This window comes from Archocentrus centrarchus, chromosome 4, assembly GCF_007364275.1.
Source record: "Archocentrus centrarchus isolate MPI-CPG fArcCen1 chromosome 4, fArcCen1, whole genome shotgun sequence".
Lineage (NCBI taxonomy): Eukaryota > Metazoa > Chordata > Actinopteri > Cichliformes > Cichlidae > Archocentrus > Archocentrus centrarchus.
In genome coordinates this window covers 33,800,583-33,822,874 of record NC_044349.1, presented here as the reverse complement: position 1 = coordinate 33,822,874, position 22,292 = coordinate 33,800,583, and the positions used below count along the sequence as shown (strand labels likewise).

Here is a 22,292-nt window from a genome sequence, read left to right as displayed (position 1 = left end):
GTTGCTTGATACTGGAGCTAACGAAAGGCAGAAATTAGATTTTTACTTTTCCGCAAAGTGCTTGTTCTAGGTCTAACCATGGGCTGTGTGAAAACCTTGATTTGGTCCATTTTGAAATGTATTGCAATCTATTGGGTGAGAAATAGTGATAAAAGTTTGGAAGTTCTAGACCACCACTGTATTTCGGATTTTATAGAGTTTTTAAACTTATTCTTGATGTTTTGTTTTTCCATTAAAATTTGGAAATGTGAGTCTAGTGACTTAAACCAAGATGGTTTGTTAGGGATCAAATTACATTGAAATAGAATTATATTTAAGTTGAATTATATTCCTCTACTAAAAACAATGGAGGATGAGATCATCCTCCATTAGGTATACCTAAATACCTAATGTTGCCTGATGGTAGTGGGCTGAAAATTACAATTCAGAAGCAAAACTGCTAATCTGATATAAATGAGAACTTATCTAAAAATGTAACTACAGGCTTGTGAGTTCCTAAGGAAAAAAACGCAAATAAGCTTATCTTATATTCTATATTTTCAGTTTGAATTCCTTAAATATCTACATTTTGTTGAATTACTGCTGCTAGTGGCTCAATAAAGATCACAAAAAGTGAAGGGGAAAGCAGGGAGCCCTGCCTAGTAAAACTTTGAATCATTTGTCCTAACACATGCATTTGGAGAGCTGTACAGTGTTTAGATACAGTTTATGAAAGATGAACCAAATCCAAATTAGTATGAAACTGCTAGTAGAAATTTCCAGTTTACCCAGTCAAATGCCTTTTCTGCATCTAAAAAGACTACAGTGGTTTCTAATTTGTTAATGGAACCGTGATCTATTACATTTATAAGTCTGTGTGTATTATCGGCTGAGTGTCTGCCCTTAATAAAATCTGGTTGGTCAGGATGTATAATAGATGGAGTGTCCCTACAAATCTTAGAAACATAGTGTCAAACCAGATACTTACTCTGGATGGCATTACTTTGGCCTCCAGTTACACTGAGAAATCTTGGAGTCATTTTTGACCAGGATATGTCTTTCAATGCACATATTAAACAAATATGTTGGACCACTTTTTTGCATTTGCGCAATTTTCTAAAATTAGAAACATCCTTTCTCAGAGTGATGCTGAAAAGCTAATTCATGCATTTATTACTTCTAGGGTGGACTATTGTAATTCATTATTATCAGGCTGTCCTAAAAGCTCCCTGAAAAGCATTCAGCTGATCCAAAATGCTGGAGTACTGACAGGGACTAGAAAGAGAGAGCGTATTTCTCCCATATTGGCTTCTCTTCATTGGCTCCCTGTTAAATCTAGAATAGAATTTAAAATCCTTCTCCTCACATACAAGGTCTTGAATAATCAGGCCCCATCATCATATCTAAAAGACCTTATAGTACCATATCACCAATCGAGCGCTTCGCTCTCAGACTGCTGGCTTACTTGTGGTTCCTAGCATACTTAAGAGTAGAATGGGAGGCAGAGCCTTCAGCTTTCAAGCCTCTCTTCTGTGGAACCAGCTCCCAGCTTGGATTAGGGAGACAGACACCCTCTCTCTTTTTAAGATTAGGCTTAAAACTTTCCTTTATGATCAAGCTTATAGTTAGGGCTGGATGAGGTGACCCTGAACCACCCCTTAGTTATGCTGCTATAGGCCTAGGCTGCTGGGAAGGGGGGGGTCATCCCATAATGCACTCTCTCTTTTCATTCACCTTATTTACTTTGCTTATACTACACTCTGTATTTAATCATTAATTATTATTAATCTCTGGCTCTCTTTCACAGCATGTTTTTTGTCCTGTCTCCCTCCCCTAAGCCCAACCAGTCGTGACAGATTGCTGCCCCTCCCTGAGCCTGGTTCTGCTGGAGGTTTCTTCCTGTTAAAAGGGAGTTTTTCCTTCCCACTGTCGCCAAATGCTGCTCATAGGGGGTCATTTTGACTGCTGGGTTTTCTCTGTATTATTGTAGGGTTTTTACCCACAATACAAAGCGCCTTGAGGTGACTGTTTATTGTGATTTGGCGCTATATAAATAAATAAATTTTATTTCTAATCTTCTGGCAAGGGCTTTGTAAATTATTTTAAGGTCAATATTTATAAGTGAGATTGGGCAGGAGCTGGATGGGAGTGTAGGGTCTTTGCCTGGTTTAAGAAGCAGGCTAATGTTAGCAGAGTTCATGTTTGGAGATAGTGTGTGATCGTGCTGAATTTGAGTCACCATTCTGGAAAAAAGTGGGTGATAGCAGGTACTAATACTGGTAATTTAGGGTAGCTGTGTCAAAAACCTTACAGTAGGTGGTGGTCTAAAGTGAAAGTAAAAAATGTCAATGTTTTATAATATACTATGTTTATTTTGTGGTATTACACACTGCAATACTTTTTATTAGTCGATGATTATTTGCAGGGTTATGGTATGAGGTTTGACTCCTGGGAGTGAGAAACAGAATCAGATTTCAGAGAAATTTGTGATTCTTGGCAAGTTCTTATTTTATTAAGTCAGGTGTGGGGTGGTAGAACAGTGCTTGCTGAAAATCTTTTGATGGTTTTTCATATATAGTCTGCAGCCATGAACATTTTTAAAATTTACCCAGATGAGAACCCAGATGTCAAATTCCACCAGACTGGACTTTAAACAGTCTTACCTAGTACAAACCATGTCTGTGCTACAGAGAGTGCCTCTCATTTATGAACAAGCTCCTTGTCTTGGCTGGTTTTTTGCCTCTTTGGTGCTACCTGGTTCTGTCTCACCTTCACTAGCTTTGGTGGTATTCATGTTTCTGCCTGCATCCATGTGATGCTGTGTAATACTGCCTAAGTACAGCATACAGAAGAAGAAGAAGAGCCAGATTGGTGGCCAAAATTTGCAGCCAGTATTACTGGCCAGTAGATCAGTAAATTACCATTTACTGATCTACTGGTATCTGCATTTATAATCGATTACAAATGGAAATTAAAAAAAAAAAAAAATTAAATAAGAGATAGGAAGGAACACCCTTCAACCAGGGCAGCTTGCAACTTTCCTGTTAACACCACACTTGTTTGGCTTCTCTCCCTGGAGGAAACACAAGAAATTACAGTTTCCCTGTACAGTCAGCCCCATGTGGCCATCCATGTGCTGCCACTGACAATTGCTTTGAACTCTGTATAGCTGTATAGTACATACTGAAGCCAAAAAATGCTGCAGGACAGTCAAAGTAAGCACTTAAAGAACTTACCAGTCCCATTAAGAGTACTGTTCTTGTTTGTATACAATCTGATCATCTGGCCGATGGTCCTCACATTGTCCCTCAACATGATGCCTTGAGCCTGCACCATGAAGAAGTATGTGTTGGCTGATAGAAAGAACAGAAATACATATTTTAGTGTCACAGACTTATAGCATTACAAACACTCAAATGACTAACATCCTCCCTGCCCACAATGCTCTCTAATCATGTTGTGGCGCAATGTTACAAGGACGCTGCTGAGACTTGCATAAGAATACACAGTGGATTCACATTTATTATTATACTTAGACAATATTTACACGGACCGATGGATAAATACATCAAAATAAATGATACGACCATAATCAAAAGTGTGATATTTTCTAACACTAAACTAGTCCATGGCTCAAAAAAGGTTGAGGACCACTGACCTAGTATACTTGTGTACTGTCTGCCCTGCTGTGCCATCACATGCGAAAGTGAGCCAAGGACTGAAAATCTAAGGTTCTAGTCACACAGGCCCGGAGATGGGTCGGTGATCGTTTGGCAACCACCAGTTGCAAGGAGGAAAAAAAATAAACAAAAGTGTACAGTGGCTTGCAAAAGTATTCATACCCCTTTAACTTTTTCACATTTTGTCACCTTACAACCACAAACTTACATGTTTTTTTATTGAGCTTTTAAGTGATGGGTCAACACAAAGTAGCACATAATTGTAAAGTGGAATGAAAATGATACATGGTTTTCAAAATCTTAATCAAATAAAAATCTGAAAAGTGTGACGTGAAAGTATTCAGCCCCCTGTACTCTACCCTTAAATAAAATCCAGTGCAATCAATTGCCTTCAGAAATCACTTAATTAGTTAATAGAGTCCTGCTGTGTGTAATTTAGTCTCAGTATAAATACTCCTGTTCTGTGAAGGCCTCAGTGTTTGTTAGAGAACTCCAGTAAACAAACAGCATCATGAAGACCAAGGATCTCATCAGACAGGTCAGAGATAATGTTGTGGAATAGTGTAAAGCAGGGTTAGGTTATAAAAAATATCCAAAGCTTTGAGCATCCCAAGGAGCACTGTTCAATCCATCATCCAAAAATTTTAAAAAGTATTCTACTGCAAACCTACCAAGACATGGCCATCCACCTAAGCTGACAGACTGAGGAAGGAGCGCACTGGTCAGAGAAGCAGCAAGAGACCCATGGTCACTCTGAAGACGGTGAGATGAGACCAAAGTTGAACTTTCTGGCCTAAATGCAAAGCGCTATGTGTGCGCTGTGTGTCGCGGAAAAGTAACACTCCTCATCACCCTGAACACACCATCCCCAGTGTGAAACATGGTGATGGCAGCATCATGCTGTGGGGATAGTTTTCTTCAGCAGGGACAGGGAAGCTGGTTAGTTGATGGGAAGATGGATGGAGCTAAATACAAGGCAATCCTGGAAGAAAACTTGTTGGAGGCTGCAAAAGTCTTGAGACTGGAAAGGAGATTCACCTTCCAGCAAGACAATGACCCTAAACGTACAGCCAGAGCTACAGTGGAATGGCTTAGAATAGATGTTCAACTCATTGTCACTGTGCACACAAGGCACACAATGAAATGATCGTTCCAGATCACTCATCTAGAGACGAGCATCTGCGGTCATGCAGCCAGAGGCAGGCGCAGGCGCAAGAATATTCATGTGTTATAACGGCCCAGTTAAAATCCTGACCTAGATCCCATTGAGCATCTGTGGCATACCTGTCAAGTCTTCCGTTTTGGCTGGGAAACTCCTATATTTTACCCCACTGTCCCGCCGTCCTCACGTATTATTATTTTCCCGTAAATTTCCCGTATTTTAATATAATAATTTTTTAAAAAGCATTCCTGTGCTGCTCCAAACTGAATTCTGTCACTAGCCTCGCAAGAACTGCCACCTGCAGTAGCCTGGGTGGCGGTTCTTGCGAGGTTAGTGTTCCCAGAACAACAACAACTGGACATTGGTTGGGCTTTTCAGACCCCCATAGCGACTGTTTTTTTCCAAAAAGTGACTAGCCACAAGTTTAGCGCCTACCTGCTCCCTCCACTCCCATTGCATGAAAGTTGCTGTCTTGTCTGCTATGCACTTTGTAACGTGCATACAAATTTGCCCTTGAAGTACAAGCTGCACTTGTTGAAACAGTTTGGCTGCAGCAGCGAGGTACAAATTTACTTGGAGGGAAAAAAAAAAAAAAAAAATCTTTTTCAAGTTCTACTACCACTAAACTAGCAGTCACTATAAAATACCCTTTAAAATGGCTGTCAGATTATCCTTGATATAGTCCTTGACATAGTCTGTTTTATCAAAAGCTTAACTATTTCTTATTTACAATCCATGTGGGTTTTATTTTGAAGAGCGGGCCTTTTTCCAACAAAGCCTTTGATGACCTTGAAGTTTTTTGCCAGAAAGCGCAAACAATTCAAGTGTTTGACTGTGGAAATGCTCAGCATTTTCTTTCTGTACTCTAGCATCTAACAGGAAAGCTAACAACGTATGAGTTTTATACGCTGTAAACAAAACTCTTTCTTCCTGCTCTTGTCGGAGACGGTCGCACTATCTCTCTCTCCCTGCCCTCCCCATCTCTCCGCTTGCTGCTTGCTGTGAGAGCGTCTTTTACACACTGTCCGAATAAGAACAAGATTGAAACATGGATCTGGCAAACTGGGCATTCTCCATCATTGATCGAATTTTTTCCACTATGAGATCCGGGACAGGGGAGCCTGCGTGTCCGAGTGGAACTGACCCGGTTGGATACGTCATCGACTCTTGGAGCTCGTGGAGACCTGTGTGCTTCTCGGCCCTTGGAGTGGAAGACGTGGAAGACGCCTACATATTCGGCTTTTTGGTAGCAGTATCTTCTCTGTTTGGGCTCGGTGGATACCTGCTTTACTGGCAAATTAAGAAAATCTGGACGGCGGTTCGACATCTGCAGAGGCTGCCGATCCAGGTGGAAGGGCTGAGCAGAGCCGCACAAACTCAGACTCAAAGCCTGGTGGACCTGAGCCGCAAGATTAGCGAGCTCGCAGGCGAGAGGGGTTAGATCAGGAGATATAGTTCGGTTCTGCACAGTGAGGACGGCAATCAGCGAATTTGGAATATTGGATTTTTGAATGGTTTCCCAGTAAGACTGAAGGCTGTTGGAAAAACAAGCAGCCTGTTCCAAAACAACTTCTGTTATCAGGAATTCGGCTCCCCTGCCGGCCTTGGTTGGCAACCATATCTCTCTCCAGGGCACTGTGTGCGGCTGCTCTCCCCCCCACTCCGCGTTGTGATTTGTGAAGCTGGGTCTGGTGTATCACGGCCGCTGATGAAATTCCACCACTATCAGCAAACTGTTTTGGCTGGAACCTGGCATCTGGCTCCACAATGCCCCCACCTCTCGTCTCCTTCTGCATCCCCTCCCGCCCTGACCTCACCTACCGCCGCTGTCCTAGCTTTACATGTGCAAATGCTTTGCTAAGGTGGTTTTTTTTGGACCCTGGTATAGTGCTCTTTTTGAGCACTGTACCAGATGACTTTTTTTTTAACCTAACTTCCCCATGATGTGTTGTTTTCTCCTCCTGCCAAAGGTAGCGCCGTAAGAAACGGCTGCATGACCCAAGGACACATATCCCCCTATGTGTGTTGTGTTTGTGTATTTGGATGGTGTTCTGTAACTGCAATTTCCAATGTGTGAACTTGTTCACCCACATGGCAATAAAACTTCATTCAATGGTTTGCACAGGCCAAGGGTACAACGTGTTGTGCATAAATAAAGTTGTCACGAATCACTGGTTTGAGAGATGTTCATCATGGCTGGCTGCAGACAAATCACCATCTTCCATGCAAATTATGGAAGACCACAGCAATAGGCTAGCAACGAAAGCAATCACAAAAAGGTTTTTGGTGCAACACCCTTTTTGTGACCAGTTTCACCTAACACTGCCAGCAGCCACTTGCCAGCCAGTTGGTGGAATTAACTTTTTTCCACTCACAAACAATGGTTGCCGATCATCTCTTGTCCTGTGCGACTGAAGCCTAAGACAATCACTTTTATTGAAACTCAAAATAGAAGACTTCAGAACTGACTGAGCCTATGAGCTACAAACTGTAACATTGTAGCTGTTGTCACCTACTCTTTTTTTTTTGTTTTTGCGTTTTTGGTCACAGCGGCTTTTGTAGACAGTGGAGAGAGACAGGAAATGGGGGAAAGATACAGGGGAAGACAAGTGGGCAAATTGGCGATGGGTCAGGATGCGAGCCCGTGCCGCCCGCACCGCAGCGCGGCATGTGTATGTGGTCGCCGGCTTTACCACTAAGCCACCCAGGCGCCCGTATCCTACTCTTAAACAGAACTTGGAATATAATATTTTGCTTTGTTATCACTATGCGTGTAGCTTTCTAAAAGTATCTGGCCTCCACATATAATTCCAATTCAATATCTTTTTGCTTAATGTAGAAGGTGTCTTTTTGTTTCAATGTCAATATAGAATAGATATTAGTTTCTTTGCATGCATTCAGCCTTGTGTGAAGGCATGAAGGCATCTTGTGTCCAACTCCCCCAACCAAATTTTTATCTTAGAAGTGTATTTTTAAAACCAAAGTCTTTTCCATTCTCAGCAAATCCAGCATTTAAATAGAAAATTGTTGTCTAGTCACACTTTTAAATGTCCAATCAGGGGAAATTGTTCTCACCTAGAACCCTGGTGAGTAATAAAGATGTGCACAATATCTTCTAAGACTAACACATGGCACAGTTAATATACACAGAGGCAGAGTCTGTCAAATCCTTCAGAACAAAATTGGTAAAACTGTTTTTATATGTGTCAAACACTTATTAAAATACAATTATAATCAGTATCCACACTTCGGACGAATATTGTTTTAACAGTATTACTACACTTAGCGACACTGTATCGGTCTGGTACTTCAACAGTATTCTTACGGTTCATTTTGAAGAAGAAAATAATCTAAATAACTCATCATCATACATGATTTTGGCATGTATAATGACATATCAAAATAAAAGCCACTAAACCATCTGGTATTAATAAAGTCCAGCTATACAGTATCGTTGGGTTACTTAACGTAATCCCTGGTTCTTTGATAACAGTTGGCGTGACCAACTATGGAAGCTCCAATGACACAACGTCTGTCTGCGACAGACCTGTCAAGCCATGCTCAGGGCCCCGCCCCTCATACTAACACGGCTGACCAGCTCCTCCCTACTCATTCTAAGCAGACTTCTTTCCGTGCCCAAGCAAGGAGGAGAGTGATGGTGTAACGCCTCACTCTGTTATCAAAGAACCATGGATTACGTTAAGTAACCCAATGTTCTTTTTCTAACTTCACTCGGTTTCACTATGGGAGATATAGCCCACTCCCGGCTTGCGTCAGCCCTCCTGAAGCTATGCTCCAGTACTGCTCAAGATCTCAGCTTGGACCTGAGGCACTAGACTCCAGGACTGCCTGAGCCAGGGATGACTGTGCAACATCCAGCCTATAAAACCGCACAGGAAACAAACAGCTGATCTAATTTTCTGAACCCAGCTGTTCTGTCCACATATGTCCCCAAGGCCCACACAGGCACAAGGTGTTAAGCCTGTGCTCCTCTACAGAGGAACACGGAGGGGGGTGAAACGCCAACAGTTCTACTGTGGGGCACCTATAAGATGACTCTATTTTCTTAGGGACAAAGGCCAGATTCGGCCTCAAGCATGCTTTAGTAAGACCAGAGGCCAACTGCAAACGAGGGGTGAATAGACAAAGCCTGTAACTCACCAACTCGCTTGGCTGTAGTTAGAGCCAACAATAGAGCGGTTTTAAGTGAGAGAAACTTCAGCCCCACTGCCTCGATCGGCTCGAAGGGGTGGTGGGAGAGTGCATCCAAGATGAGTGACATATCCCATAATGGGACCAGTGGCCTTGAGACTGGGAGCCCCCTTCATGAAGCGACATACAAGAGGGCGCTGACCAATAAGTTTATCACCCAATCCCATATGGCAGGCTGAAATAGCTGCCAAACAGACCTTTATTGTGGAAAAGGCTTTTCCTCTGTCTAGCAAATCCTGAAGAAAACACAGCACCTCCACCACAGAGCACTGAAAAGGGATTACCTGCCTTTCATAGCACCATTCTTAAAAAAACACGCCATTTACCACTGTAAAGAGAGCGTGTAGAGGAAGCTCCTGCATTCTGAATGGTGTTGATAACCTTCAGAGGCAGGCCTACAGCATTCAAATTCTGCAGGCCTGCAGAATTTAAATGCTGCCTAGAGAGCCACCTGGTCTGGGTGAGGATGAAATATTCCCCTCGTGCCTGAGACGGGAGGTCCCGGCGGATGGGGAGAGGCCACGGTTCGTCTGCCAGAAGCTGAATTATTTCTGCTATCCGGTGCTTTGACAGCCACCGTAGAGCTATTAAGATTAGCGACAGCCCCTGATCCCTCACTCTGATTAAGGTTGGGGAGATAAGGCTGAGAGGTGGAAAAGCATACAGCAGTGTGTCTGGCCATGGATGGGCCAGAGCGTCCATGCCCAGTGGGGCATCTGCGTCTGACAGGGAGAAAAACAGCAGGTAATGTATGTTTTCCTGCGAGGCGAAGAGATCTACGGCAGCCTGGCCGTACCTCTGCCATATCTGCTCCACCACCTGCGGGTGAAGTCTCCAATCTCCGAACAGCGGGTTCCCTCTGGACAGAAGATCTGCCCCTCTGTTCAAAATACCTGGCACGTGAGTTGCCCGAAGGGAGAGGAATTTTGTGCTGCTCCACATAATTATTTCCCTGGCTAGCCTGCGCAGCTGCAGGGAATGAGTACTACCCTGGCGGTTGATATAAGCAACTACTGTGGAGTTGTCCTATTTCACCAAAACATGTTGCCCCCGGAGATACGGCAGAAAATGCCTTAGAGCTAAATGCACTGTGTGCAGGCCCAGCACACTGATGTGAGCCTGAGCCAGCTTCTGGGACCAAACACCATTCACTGCCCTCCCCATCATTGTTGCGCCCCATCCCGACAGGGACGAATCCGTGGTCAGGGTCATCCTGGATGACACCGCCCCCAGAGATACTCCCGCAGCGAGAGCTGCTGGGTTCCTCCAAGGCTGGAGAGCCGCAATACATGACGGTGTTATTTTTATACTGTGACCGAGACCTGAGGGCACAGATGTAGGGATGAGACCCAATGCTGAAAATCCCTCATCATAAGCAGCCCCAAATGCACCACAGATATTACCAAGGCCATGAGGCCGAGGAGGCGGAGATAGAGTCAGAACCGCATGACGTGTCCCAGCTGAAAAAAGGAGAGGCACTGAGTGAAGGATGTGATCCTGCACTCTGAAAGCGTGACACGATAAGATCTGGAATCTAAAATGAGCCCCAGATACGCAATATATTGTGCGGGTTCCAAGCGGCTCTTTTCTAGGTTGATTTTGAAGGCAAGCTCTGTAAAGTGGTTTACCACCACACTGGAGTTTCTGATTGCCTGCTCCCGTGATCGGGAGCATATTAGATAATCGTATATGTACGAGAATATTCTGATGCTGCTGTTCCTTAACGGAGACACCGCTGCCTCCACACATTGCTACATTTGTGTAACAGAGAAGCAATTTCGTCCTCCAGGACATTTGCTGACTCTCCCTTGGCCACTGAAGTCAACATTCCGTTGAATTTCGGTGGTTTCACTGCAAACTGTTGCCTGTATCCTTGGGAAATGGTGGCCATAACCCAGTGATAGACTGCGCATGCGCACCATTGCTCCAGCCGCGCAGAGAGGGGGCCCCTGAACACGTGTGACATCACCTCTGCCTCCCGGAAGTTATCCCCCTCGGAAAGAGCGTGGGCTCCCCCCGCTGGGGACAAGGTGACACAGCAGTGATTTTCTTTCACTTTTTTTAAATTGGGGGGGACATTCTGCCCTTGGCAAACTGCCTGGTTGCAGGAATGGACACTTTACTCCTTTTTGAACCTCCGAAACACAGTAAAGTGTCTGAAAACCTTGGGCAGTGCTTGGTGACACTGATGAAGTGCTTTGAAGTAAATGATGACACAGGGATAGTGCATGGTGACACTGTGACCTTTGACCCAGCATCTGCTCTGTCTGAACCAGACAACGTGGGAAGTGAGAGCATGATGTCCGCCCAGCTCGTTGTGGCTGGCGGCTGATGGATATCAATTGTAGCATTGTTGGCTGACAGGCAGGGGTCCTGGCTGTTAGCCACTGCTACTCTCAGCCTCCTTTCCAAATTTTCTCTGGCATCAAGGCGCAGCGTGAGCAACCGTGTGGGTCCGCCAGAGAAGTCTGAGCATGCTTAGCACCCATGCAAGCTATGCACATCCGATGAGGGTCCCTGCTCAAAATGGAGGCACTGCATGACACGCGGGATGCTGCCTCTTTGGCCTTCGGTTCTGACCCTTTGGTGGGGGTAAGAGCCGTAGCCATAGTAGTCGGAAAGGGGGTGAGACTGAGCAACACGAGGCTCGTCGTAACACATTAGCCTGTTTGTAGCTAGCGCTAGCAACGGGGTTAAGTCCAAGCTAGTCGCCGCGAGAGTCAGCTCGATGTGACACGTTAGCTGAGCTCTACCAGTAGATTCAGCTAACAAATTAATGCTAACTGAAACCTAACACTGTTTGGGGTCGGTTAGCAAATGAATGCTAGCCAGACGTAACACGGTAGTGGCCTGCTAACAAGCTAATGCTAGCCGGACACTGAAAAGCTCGCCGTAACACGTTAGCCCAAGTCACAAACACACACACACACAAACAACGGCTACCCTGCTAACTAAAAACCAGGCAACCACTGGAGACAGCCTGCTATGACGCGGTTGCTGTCCAAGGTGTATAACTACAAGTACACTTCTTTCAAAGGACTTAGCACAATCCAGACTGAAAACTGGAGAACGGCGTTCGGCGACGTACTCCTCTACGGGACTGCTTGAGAACTGTTTAACAGCTAACCAAGCTAGCCTGGACACGCTGAGGGAGCTCGATGTAGTTTCTCATGGGAAGAAAGTGAGAATGAGTAGCTGGAGGAGCTGGTCAGCTGTGTTAGTATGAGGGGCGGGGCCCTGAGCACAGCTTGACGGGTCTGTCGCAGACAGACGTGGTGTCATTGCAGCTTCCATAGGTGGTCACGCCAAGGCGATTTCCATAGTGAAACACTGAGCGAAGTTAGAAAAAGAACTACTATATTACTTGGATAGACCCACTTGCGCATGCCAACAGTGTGTTATGACACCGGAGGAAGAATTAGCGATTCGTGTTGACTCGCTCTGCGCTAAAAAAAAAAAACGGGACACCGCAGCTCCCGGTGTCTGGATATGACATCATTTTCATTGTCCGCCATCGGGGGTCTCCCACAGTTTGTCCGATTCAGATCCAATTTCTCTAAAAGAAAAAGTTCTATTTTTACAAAGAAAGGTGCATTTTAACCCAATATCTTACACTCTCACACCCCTCATAACACCAAGAAAACCCTCTATATCGATTATTTGGTCCCTTAATTAAAAAACTATTAAGTTTGAAATTATAATTCGACCGTGCTGGCACTTTACTAGATAAAAATAAATAAATATTTAAATTTTCATTTTCTTTTCAGGAACATATTGAAGACAAAGGCAGATTTTCATGTTCTTATTGATAATTATGGGAATCAAGTTTTGACTTGTACTAGGAGGAGGTTTTACAATTAATTGCTGGCTAATGTGAGTTCATCAGCCTTTTTCATTTGCAGATTCGTAATCTTTGTCAAATTCCCTTCACTTTGATATACTACTTGCTATATTTTGGATATGATAAAAATTTCACAGTCATGACCGCGTCACCTTGAAGGTTAAATGTCCAGGTTAAGTGCTAATGCCAGGGTCATAATGTAAATGCAATCCTAAATGTGACAGGTACCTGTGCAATTGCTAAGAAAGTGGTTGAAAGCCTATTTGACGATGTACTACGTTTTATTTCAAAATCGTAGAATAAAATCAGTTTTTTCATTGTTTTACCATTAAAATGTAACGACTTGCCCCCAAATTTGCTGGATTAAAATCCCTCTAGAACGTGAACCCCTGGTCCGATTTCCAAAAACTAAAGTGTTCTGTAATCTGTGGGAAGAGTTCTATCAATTCAGCTTAGAACTGAAATCAAACTGACAACTTTAAAAATTTATCCAAGTACCTATATTATGTAAGAATTAAAACCTCTACCTTGAACAGATGTTAAAGACCTTTTCTGACAACATTTACTGTATTGTAATCGCCTTGAGGGATTTGTTGTGATTTGGTGCTATATTAATAAAATTGAATTGTATTGTTGACTTGACTGCAGCCTTTAAATCACTAAGTAATCTGAAACTGAAAGGGAGTGTGCCAAATCTCCCTGCTTCGGAGGTTAGCGCGAGAGTTGAACATCACAACTGCGAGACCCTGGTGCTCGTTTTTTATGCCCTGCACGGCAGACCGGCATACCTAATAAAGCGGCGAAGGAGCATCACAGTAAAAAGACAGTTTTGGAGGACTGGGTGTGCGTTCATGAAGCCGTAAGTGTCATTCTTTGTCGGGTTAAGCAATATGACAGTGGGGCAACTGTGTGCATATCATGCACATATATTTCATTGCTCAAATATCCATCGTAGCTCGGTAGCAGGTTAAGCTACATCCGGTTAGCCTGTATGGTGCTACTGCAGCCTGACTGTTCGATAATGACGGCACCCAGTTATGTTAAACTGTACCGCGAGACTGTTTATATCAGAATTGTATTTTATTTGTCTCGCTTTGTTTGTTATTAATATCCTGATAAGTTTGAGTTTGTGTATGTCTAATTGTGGTCTATGGGGACTTCTTGTGGATGGTTATATAGTAGTGCGTGTGTTACACTCAGCAGAAAGTGAGGTGATTGTTATTATCCTGCTTGTTTATACTGTTAATTAGTGAATTGGTGTCCATGCTTTTTCAGAAAACCACATCTTTTATCTACCCAGTCACCTACCTGTTACTGACTCTGTGCCTTCATTGTGATTCACCTGTGAGACTTTATTAAAGACTGTTCCCTTGCACTCCTGGGTTGCTGCAGTCTTCTGACCGAAGACTTAGGCCAGACTGTATACACCACCTAGCCAGTATATCCCTTACAGTGAGCATTTGGGATTGAGTATTGGGAACAAAAGTTCAGGTGAGGTTTTGACCATCTCAAACTAAATGTATGCATCCATAAGTCGGCTTGCTAATACTTTCTTTTAATCACTAACCCAATTTCATGTTTTAAATAAGATAACCAGTAATTTAGATAATTATGTGTGCTTTCCAGGATACCTGGAGCAGCACCAGATGAACTACAAGCTAGGCAGTTGAACTCTACCTTTCTCTGAATGTGATAGACTTTGGCTAAATGTATGAACAGACTGCTTGTGTTTACAAAGCAAAGACCTACTGCATTTGTGGCAACAAGCACTGTCAGCATTGACTCTAGTGAAGAGCAACCACACTTTTGACTGCTTAATTCTCTCCACCATCCTCACAAAGACCAGGGTGTGTGCGCGAGTGAGAGAGGGTGAGCTTGAGCTGTGCTACAACCAACCCTCGCATGCAGACAAACTATCTTCTGCAATAGGAAATAGCAAAAATGCAGCATAGATTAATGCCTTACTCAGTAATGGGAGTGGTAGATAAAATGTGAAAGATAACTTTCTGCAAATTGCCACCTTATCAAGGTGGAGGGATTTGTGTAGGGCTGCAACGATTCATCGATTAACTCGATTAAATCGATTCTAAAAATTTATCGACACAAATTTACTGTGTCGATGCTTCGTTTAAACTCTGCAGCGCTCAGCTGTCTCGGTGTAAGCGGCGCTCCTCACTAGCATTAGCAGCATTAGTGCTGACGTTTTTTTGTGGGTTTATTGGGGGCTGGCAAACCAATATAGAACTGCATTACCGCCACCTACTGGACTGGAATGTGAATCACTCACGTATACACAAGCACACATTCTAAAAAGCTCTCCGTCGCTGCGATGGATTTAATTTAACACAGAGTGGATCATCACTAGAGTTGCCACCTGTCTCGTAAAATACAGAACCCCGTATGTTACGGGACTCCGTGGAATACGGCTCCGTAACATGCCGTGTTCCGTACTTTACGGGACGGGTGGCAACTGTCGCTGACATGCATTTCCACGCCTCCACTGCTCTCTGTGTGTCTGTGTGTCTTGTGCTCGCTGATAATTTCAGCTGCTATTTTTGTCTTTACTTCAGCTGTAGCTACCAGAACTGGTTTGCTAGCGAGCGCGGGCCATTAGCACTAGCGATGGTTCGGTACCGGAAGGCCCGCCCCCCAGGACCGAGGGGCTCCTTCAAAATATTTTTTATACTTTAATCCCTTATTAGTGACTAAATATAGACCTGCAGTAGAAACGTATTTTTGAGAATGCTTGTGAATACAAAGCATTACACCATTACTCACACATGCGCCATGGCTCCCGCAGCCACTAGTTTTTCAAAACACTCATAGCAGGCAGCGGTTTTAACTGCGCAAGCGCAAAGAGGCGAAGCTGTGACGGTGAGCTCAAGTAGTGAAAAAGGAAACGTTTTTCCAGCGTCCAAAACAGCAGCTTTTTCTTTTAGTAACCACCATTAAATCTGTGAAACAGCTGGAGGTCCTTCATCAAGCACCTGATCAGCAAGTGTTAAGGTGAAGAAAAGAGAACTTTGTAGCTGCTTCATTCACCGCTGTTTGTTCACATGGCGAGAAACTGCAGTACGGAAGTTAAAATCTGCAGATAAACTGTTAATAAAAAAAAGTATTTCTTATCCGATTACTCGATTAATCGCTGGAATAATCGATAGAATACTCGATTACTAAAATAATCGTTTTATGCAGCCCTAGATTTGTGTATCCCAGTGATCCTAGGGGCTTTGCTGTCTGAGAGTTTTTGCCCTCTGGTAGGGTCTCCCAAGGCAAACTGCTCCTGAATGAAAGAACAACCCTTATGGTAGATGTATCAACTGAACAGTTTACCCTGCCCATAATAGGGTTAACAAGGGTACACTCTAAAGAGAAGCCTGGAGAGGGTGTTCAAGGGAGAGCGCCTGTTGTCCGGGCCTTAGCCTTAGCAGGTCCATGTCTCTGCTTTTGGGCTGCAGCCCATGGACCTGCCTCAAAGCAATCTCCCTTAGATATAGGGTGAAAAATGCAGTCAATTAGGAGGGGCTCAGAATAGAGCCACTATTCCTCCACATCAAAAGGAGCCAGTTGAGGTGGTTTTAGCTGTCACCTGGTGTTGGCTCTCACTGCGATATTGTATCACTTCCTGTTCCTCTTTCGGAGTACAGTGGTGTTTTGCTGTGTTAGCTGTATAATCTGTGTAGCTCAATTTATCTGGATAACAACATATTTCAGTGTAATGTTCACCTGCTTTCTCTAAAGCACACTCTCTGCTGAATCACCTGTATCCACATTATTCACTTTGTTTTTAGGAACTCACTAGCTTAGCGCAGCTAGCCTAGCTCTAACTATCAGCATGGCTTCTTCTACCAACCCTCTTGCACTTTCCTGCTCTGAGTGTCACATGTTTAGTTACTCCTCAGCCTCCTTTAGCAGAAACGGTACTTGTAAGAAATGTAGTCTGTGTGTAGCTCTGGAGGCCAGGCTTACTGAATTGGAGACTCGGCTCCACACCCTGAAAAATCCTATAGCTAAACATAGGGCTGCACGATATATCGAAAAAATATCGTCATCGCGATATTGGCACGTGCGATAGGCATATCTAAAAAATGCGCGATAATTTCTAATTATTTAATGTATAAATAACGTCTTTCTTTATGTCCGCACTTTGACCAATCCCGCGCGACCTTAAATGTGAAGGTGCCGCGTCGCTATTGGCCAGAGCGAGCACATGCTCTCAGCGGCGCAGGGAGCACATACACACACAGAAGGAAAACAAGCATGGCGGGAATTGAAGAGACGAGTCGAGACGAAAACAGAGAGCATTTGGGACGACTACGGTTTTTCCACACAGGACGAGTCACAGACACAAGTTCTTTGCAAGTCATGCCGAAAAATCGTGGCTATGTCAAGAGGAAACACGACAAACCTCCTTCAATACAACCACAAGGAACTTTACAACGTATATTTAACATCTAAAAACCCACAGCCTACTCCGGTAAAGTCAAGCAAACGAAAGGCAAGTTCACAAACTAACATAAATGATAGTTTCGCTTCTGCCGCTCCTTATGAGAAGGCAGAGCTCAGTGAAGTGGATTTTTATGCTAGCACTACTGACTTGTGGTCCAGTCGAACCACTGAGCCATACATGAGTTTTACCGTGCACTTTTTGACATGCAAATTTGAGCTCATTACACGCTGCCTATAAGTAGCATACTTCCCCGAGACACACACTGGTGAAAACATTGCTGCTGCCCTGCGGGATGTTTTGAACAACTGGAACTTGCCCAAAAACAAACAAGTGGCCATCACAACAGATAACGGAGCGAACGTGGTGAAGGCTGCTGAGGTCAACAACTGGTTCAGAGTGCAGTGCTTTGGCCATCGCCTGCATCTGGCAATTGGTAAGTGTTAAAGATAAAAAATTACTCTCAAGACATATAGCCCTAATGTACTATAACATTCAAATGAAAAACAAACAAACATGTGAACATGTTTGTTTATATGTTAAATAAATGCAACATTTGAAATGCATATTTGTTGTTGGTATACATTTTATAGATTTTTTTTTTCTTATTGGTCATGTATATTGCATTTTTAGGTAAAAAGAAAAAATATTGCGACAATATCGTTATCGCAATACTAGACCTCCATATCGCATATCGCACTAATTTCCAATATCGTGCAGCCCTAGCTAACCAGGCTCCTGTAGTCAGTGCGAACCATGGTAGCTTAACCACCGTTAGATACCGCCCCCCAGCAAAGAATACAGGCTGGCTGGGTGACTGTGAGGAGGAAGCGTAGTCTTAAACAGAAAAAAAACAAAAGAAACATTTAAGCATAAAAATTCTAAAAGAAAAAATATAGCATTCTCAACTGCACCAAAGAATAAAACAGTCTAATGTTGGTTATTATACATTAGGTCTCTCAAGTCCCAGTTAGTAAACGATTTAATAATTGATCAGCATATTGATTTATTCTGCCTTACAGAAAACTGGTTATAGCAGAATGAATATGTTAGTTTAAATGAATCAACACCCCCCGAGTCACACTAACTGTCAGAATGCTCGAAGCACAGGTCAAGGAGGAGGATTAGCCACAATCTTCTATTCCAGCTTAGTAATTAATCAAAGACCCAGACAAAGTTTTAATTCTTTTGAAAGCCCGACTCTTAGCCTTGTCCACCCTAATTGGGAAATTCAAAAACCTGTTTGTTATAAACTATCGTTTGTCTGATTTATCTGATTTAGTGATCAGTTCCATCCATCCATTCACTTATCCCATTCAGGGTTGCGGGGGGGGGTGGCTGGGGGCTGGAGTGCATGTCTTTTGGACTGTGGGATGAAACCGGAGTACCTGGAGGAAACCCGCACAGACACGGGGAGAACATGCAAACTCCATACAGAGAGAGAGGGACCCGGGCCAAGGTGGAATCGAACCCAGGCCTTCCAGATAGTATTCTAACTGTGAGGCAGCAGTGCTAACCTAGTGATCAGTTCAGATAAAATAATTATAGTGGGTGATTTTTACATCTATGTAGATGCTGAAAATGATAGCTGCAACACTGCATTTAATCTATTATTAGATTCAGCTGGCTTCTCTCAAAATGTAAATGAGCCCACCCACCACTTTAATCATACTCTGGATCTTGTCCTGACATATGGCATAAAAACTGAAGACTTAACAGTATTCCCTGAAAGCCCCCTCCTGTCTGATCATTTCTTAATAACATTTACCTTAATGGATTACACAGCAGTGGGGAATAAGTTTTATTACAGTAGAAGTCTTTCTGAAAGTGCTGTAACTAAATTTAAGGATACAATTCCTCCATTATTACGCTCTTCAATGCCATGTGCCAACACAGTGCAGAGCAGCTACCTAAACTCTGCTCCCAGTGAGGTTGATTATCTTGTCAATAGTTTTACATCCTCACTGCGTATAACTTTGGATACTGTGACTCCTCTGAAAAGGAAAGCCTCAAATCAGAAGTGCCTGACTCCGTGGTATAATTCACAAATGCACAGCTTAAAGCAGATAACCCATAAGCTGGAGAGAGAATGGCGTCTCACTAAATTAGAAGATGCTCATTTAGCCTGGAAAAAGAGTTTGTTGCTCTATAAAAAAAAAAAAAAGCCTTCCATAAAGCTAGGACATCTTAACAGATCTAATCATTAATTGAAGAAAATAAGAACAACCCCAGGTTTCTTTTCAGCACTGTAGCCAGGCTGACAAAGAGTCAGAGCTCTGTAGAGTATTCCTTTCACTTTAACTAGTAATGACTTCATGACCTTCTTTACAAATAAAATTTTAGACATTAGAGAAAAAAATTATTCATAACCATCTCAAAGACTTATCTTCATGTTCGGCTGCTTTCAGCACTGCTGGTATTTGTTTAGACTCTTTCCCTCCAATTGATCTCTCGGAGTTCACTTCAATAGTTACTTCATCCAAACCATCAACATCCCATTCCTACTAGACTGTGCAGAGAAGTCTTTCCATTTATTGATGCTTCAATCTTAAAAATGATAAATCTGTCTTTATTTGTTGGCTGTGTACCACAGGCCTTCAAGTTGACTGTAATTAGCTAATTACAGCCACCAGCTGTCTTAGCTAATTATTGGCCAATGTCCAACCTTCCTTTCTCTCAAAAATTCTTGTAAAACAGCTAACTGTTCATCTACAGAGGAATGGTTTATTTGAAAAGTTTCAAAATTCATCATAGTACAGAAACAGCATTAGTGAAGGTTATAAATGATCTTCTTACAGAATAAAATAAAATTTTACACAAGATGCCCTTCCTCATATTATATTACACACACACACACACACACACACACACACACACACACACACACACACACACACACACACACAGTGTCATCAGATTCTGGCTAAATCCCTGCTTCATGATACTGAAAACCCTTGGTGTTGACAATGCTACAAGCCCAAGTCATGTTTTGTAGTACAGGCCTCATGTCATAAATTACATTTCATTTCACTCTCTTCTCACAAGCACAGAAAAAAAAAACAAAAAACTTGCACTTACAACATAGGAATTCTATCTACAAACAATCACTTCTTTCCCACAGATATTAAAGAATTAAAGGCAATCAACAAAGATATTATATACAAACAAAAAGTGAAACCTGCCCAGCCTGCAAAACACAATTCAAACATCCGCATTCATACATAACTGGATCTAAAGAGAGTTCTTTAAAAAAAAAAAAAAAAAACTTTTTCAGTTGAGGTAGTTCAAGAAAGCCTGAAGACATACTTACTCAAATGTCAGGGCTTTATTGTACTATACAGCTGGGAAGGAATATGATCAACTCAAATATATAAATGAGTTTGTTCGAACAAAATCAGCATACACTCTAAAAAAGGAGTTCAGCACCCATACGCGTCAATATTTTTTCAGGCTTTCACCGACAAAATAACAGAACCCAACTTAAAAAAGGAAAAAGCAAAGCATAACGCCAGATATTCTAGATAGCAGTGAAGCTCATACTTCATTCATTCATAAACCAGAAATGTAGTGACAGCTGGAGTGTCAGAATGCTACCCCTTGTCCTGATTTTATGAATTAAGTGCAATGTTTTAACTTACTAGACAATAGGAGACTCTTTTGACTGATTATTATAGCAAAATAAATAAGCCCAGGTAAACATAAGAGCCTGGTATCGAACTTTAAACTGTGTCAGTGAGCCTGTTAGCTAACTTGTTTAGCGTTAGCATTAACTATAACAGCAGCTGAAGCACAGTGCAGAGGAAAATCCAGACGCAATTACATTACCGTGTAAAGCGTGTAGCGTAAACTGCTGATTACTAACCTATTCCAGGAGCCACGTAAATGAAGTAGAGACAAGTGGTGGACATGGAGAAGAAGAATATGAAGGCCAGAAACGATCGGTTGGACATTCGCAGTAGCCGCCTCCAGTTCACCATTTTAGCTTATGTCCACTTCTTTTTCGCTGATAAGAATCCCATAAAATACTTTTTGGTGTCAAATGGTCCTCCAATTGGTAGATATCAATGCAGAGGTGTGGCCAGCAAAAAAAAACAACAAAAAAAAAAAAAACACACTGCACACAGGCTGCACCATCAAACCCTAGAGGTGCAGTGCGGAAAAGCCCAACGCTAGCAGTACCAGCTAGTGTGCTTCCACCTGCCAAGAAATTTCGAGATGGTAAACGCAGGCCTGTAACGTTAGTATCAGACTACTGGGAGGTTCCAGCTGCACAAGCAGTCGGACATTGTGAAAGAGTTACACGAGAGATTCAGCGTCAGTAGTACTTAAGGCAAATTATGGTACTCGTCCATGGTTACAGTGTCGCCAGTGCAGACTTTTAGCGCTAGCACTTGAAGACGGTCATTGAAGGAGGCAGGGCCGCTGTGCCTTCCCCACCACAGCCTGGTGATGTTTCCTATACAGTCTGCGCACTGTTTCATCAAATCAAGCACTATGATTTCGCACGACCGTGGCATTCAATATACTCGACTGCAGAATAGTGTGAAAAATAAACTCACAAAAAGAGAAAATGCATATTTCCGATACATTTTGTGCTGGCACTGCAGCGTTTCCGGTGGGTATATCTCTCCTCTACGTTTCCGTGGAAACCCTTGATCGTGGCGTCACAGACGCAATGTGTTAAGGAAGTTCAGTTTGGTAATTTAGTGTACGGCGGTTCTGCTTTTGTGTTTGAAAGCAAAATTGTGGACATTGGAAACCCCTCAGAATAGTGTGCTGCTATGCTGTAAAATGACACAAGTATACATATCACTGTAATGGTAAATACACTGGTTCTTATACAGCGCTTTTCTACTCTGAGTGAACACATAAAGAGCAACTCTGGGTTCATTATCTTTCCCAAGAATACTTTGGCACACAGACTGGAATATCCAGGGATTGAACCACCAACTTTCTGAGTGGTAGATGACC

At 42.9% G+C, this 22,292-nt stretch overlaps 1 protein-coding gene across 1 annotated transcript in view; it reads right to left on the bottom strand.

Annotated features, from left to right (window-relative positions):
* b4galt6 (UDP-Gal:betaGlcNAc beta 1,4- galactosyltransferase, polypeptide 6) overlaps positions 1–21,958 on the bottom strand; it is a 53,388-nt gene extending 31,430 nt beyond the window's left edge. Inside the window, 2 exon segments of the mRNA XM_030726864.1 lie at positions 3,216–3,332; positions 21,184–21,958. Coding sequence (XP_030582724.1) covers positions 3,216–3,332; positions 21,184–21,298 — 232 coding nt within the window. The 5' untranslated portion in view covers positions 21,299–21,958.
* Between the last annotated feature and the right edge of the window lie 334 nt (positions 21,959–22,292).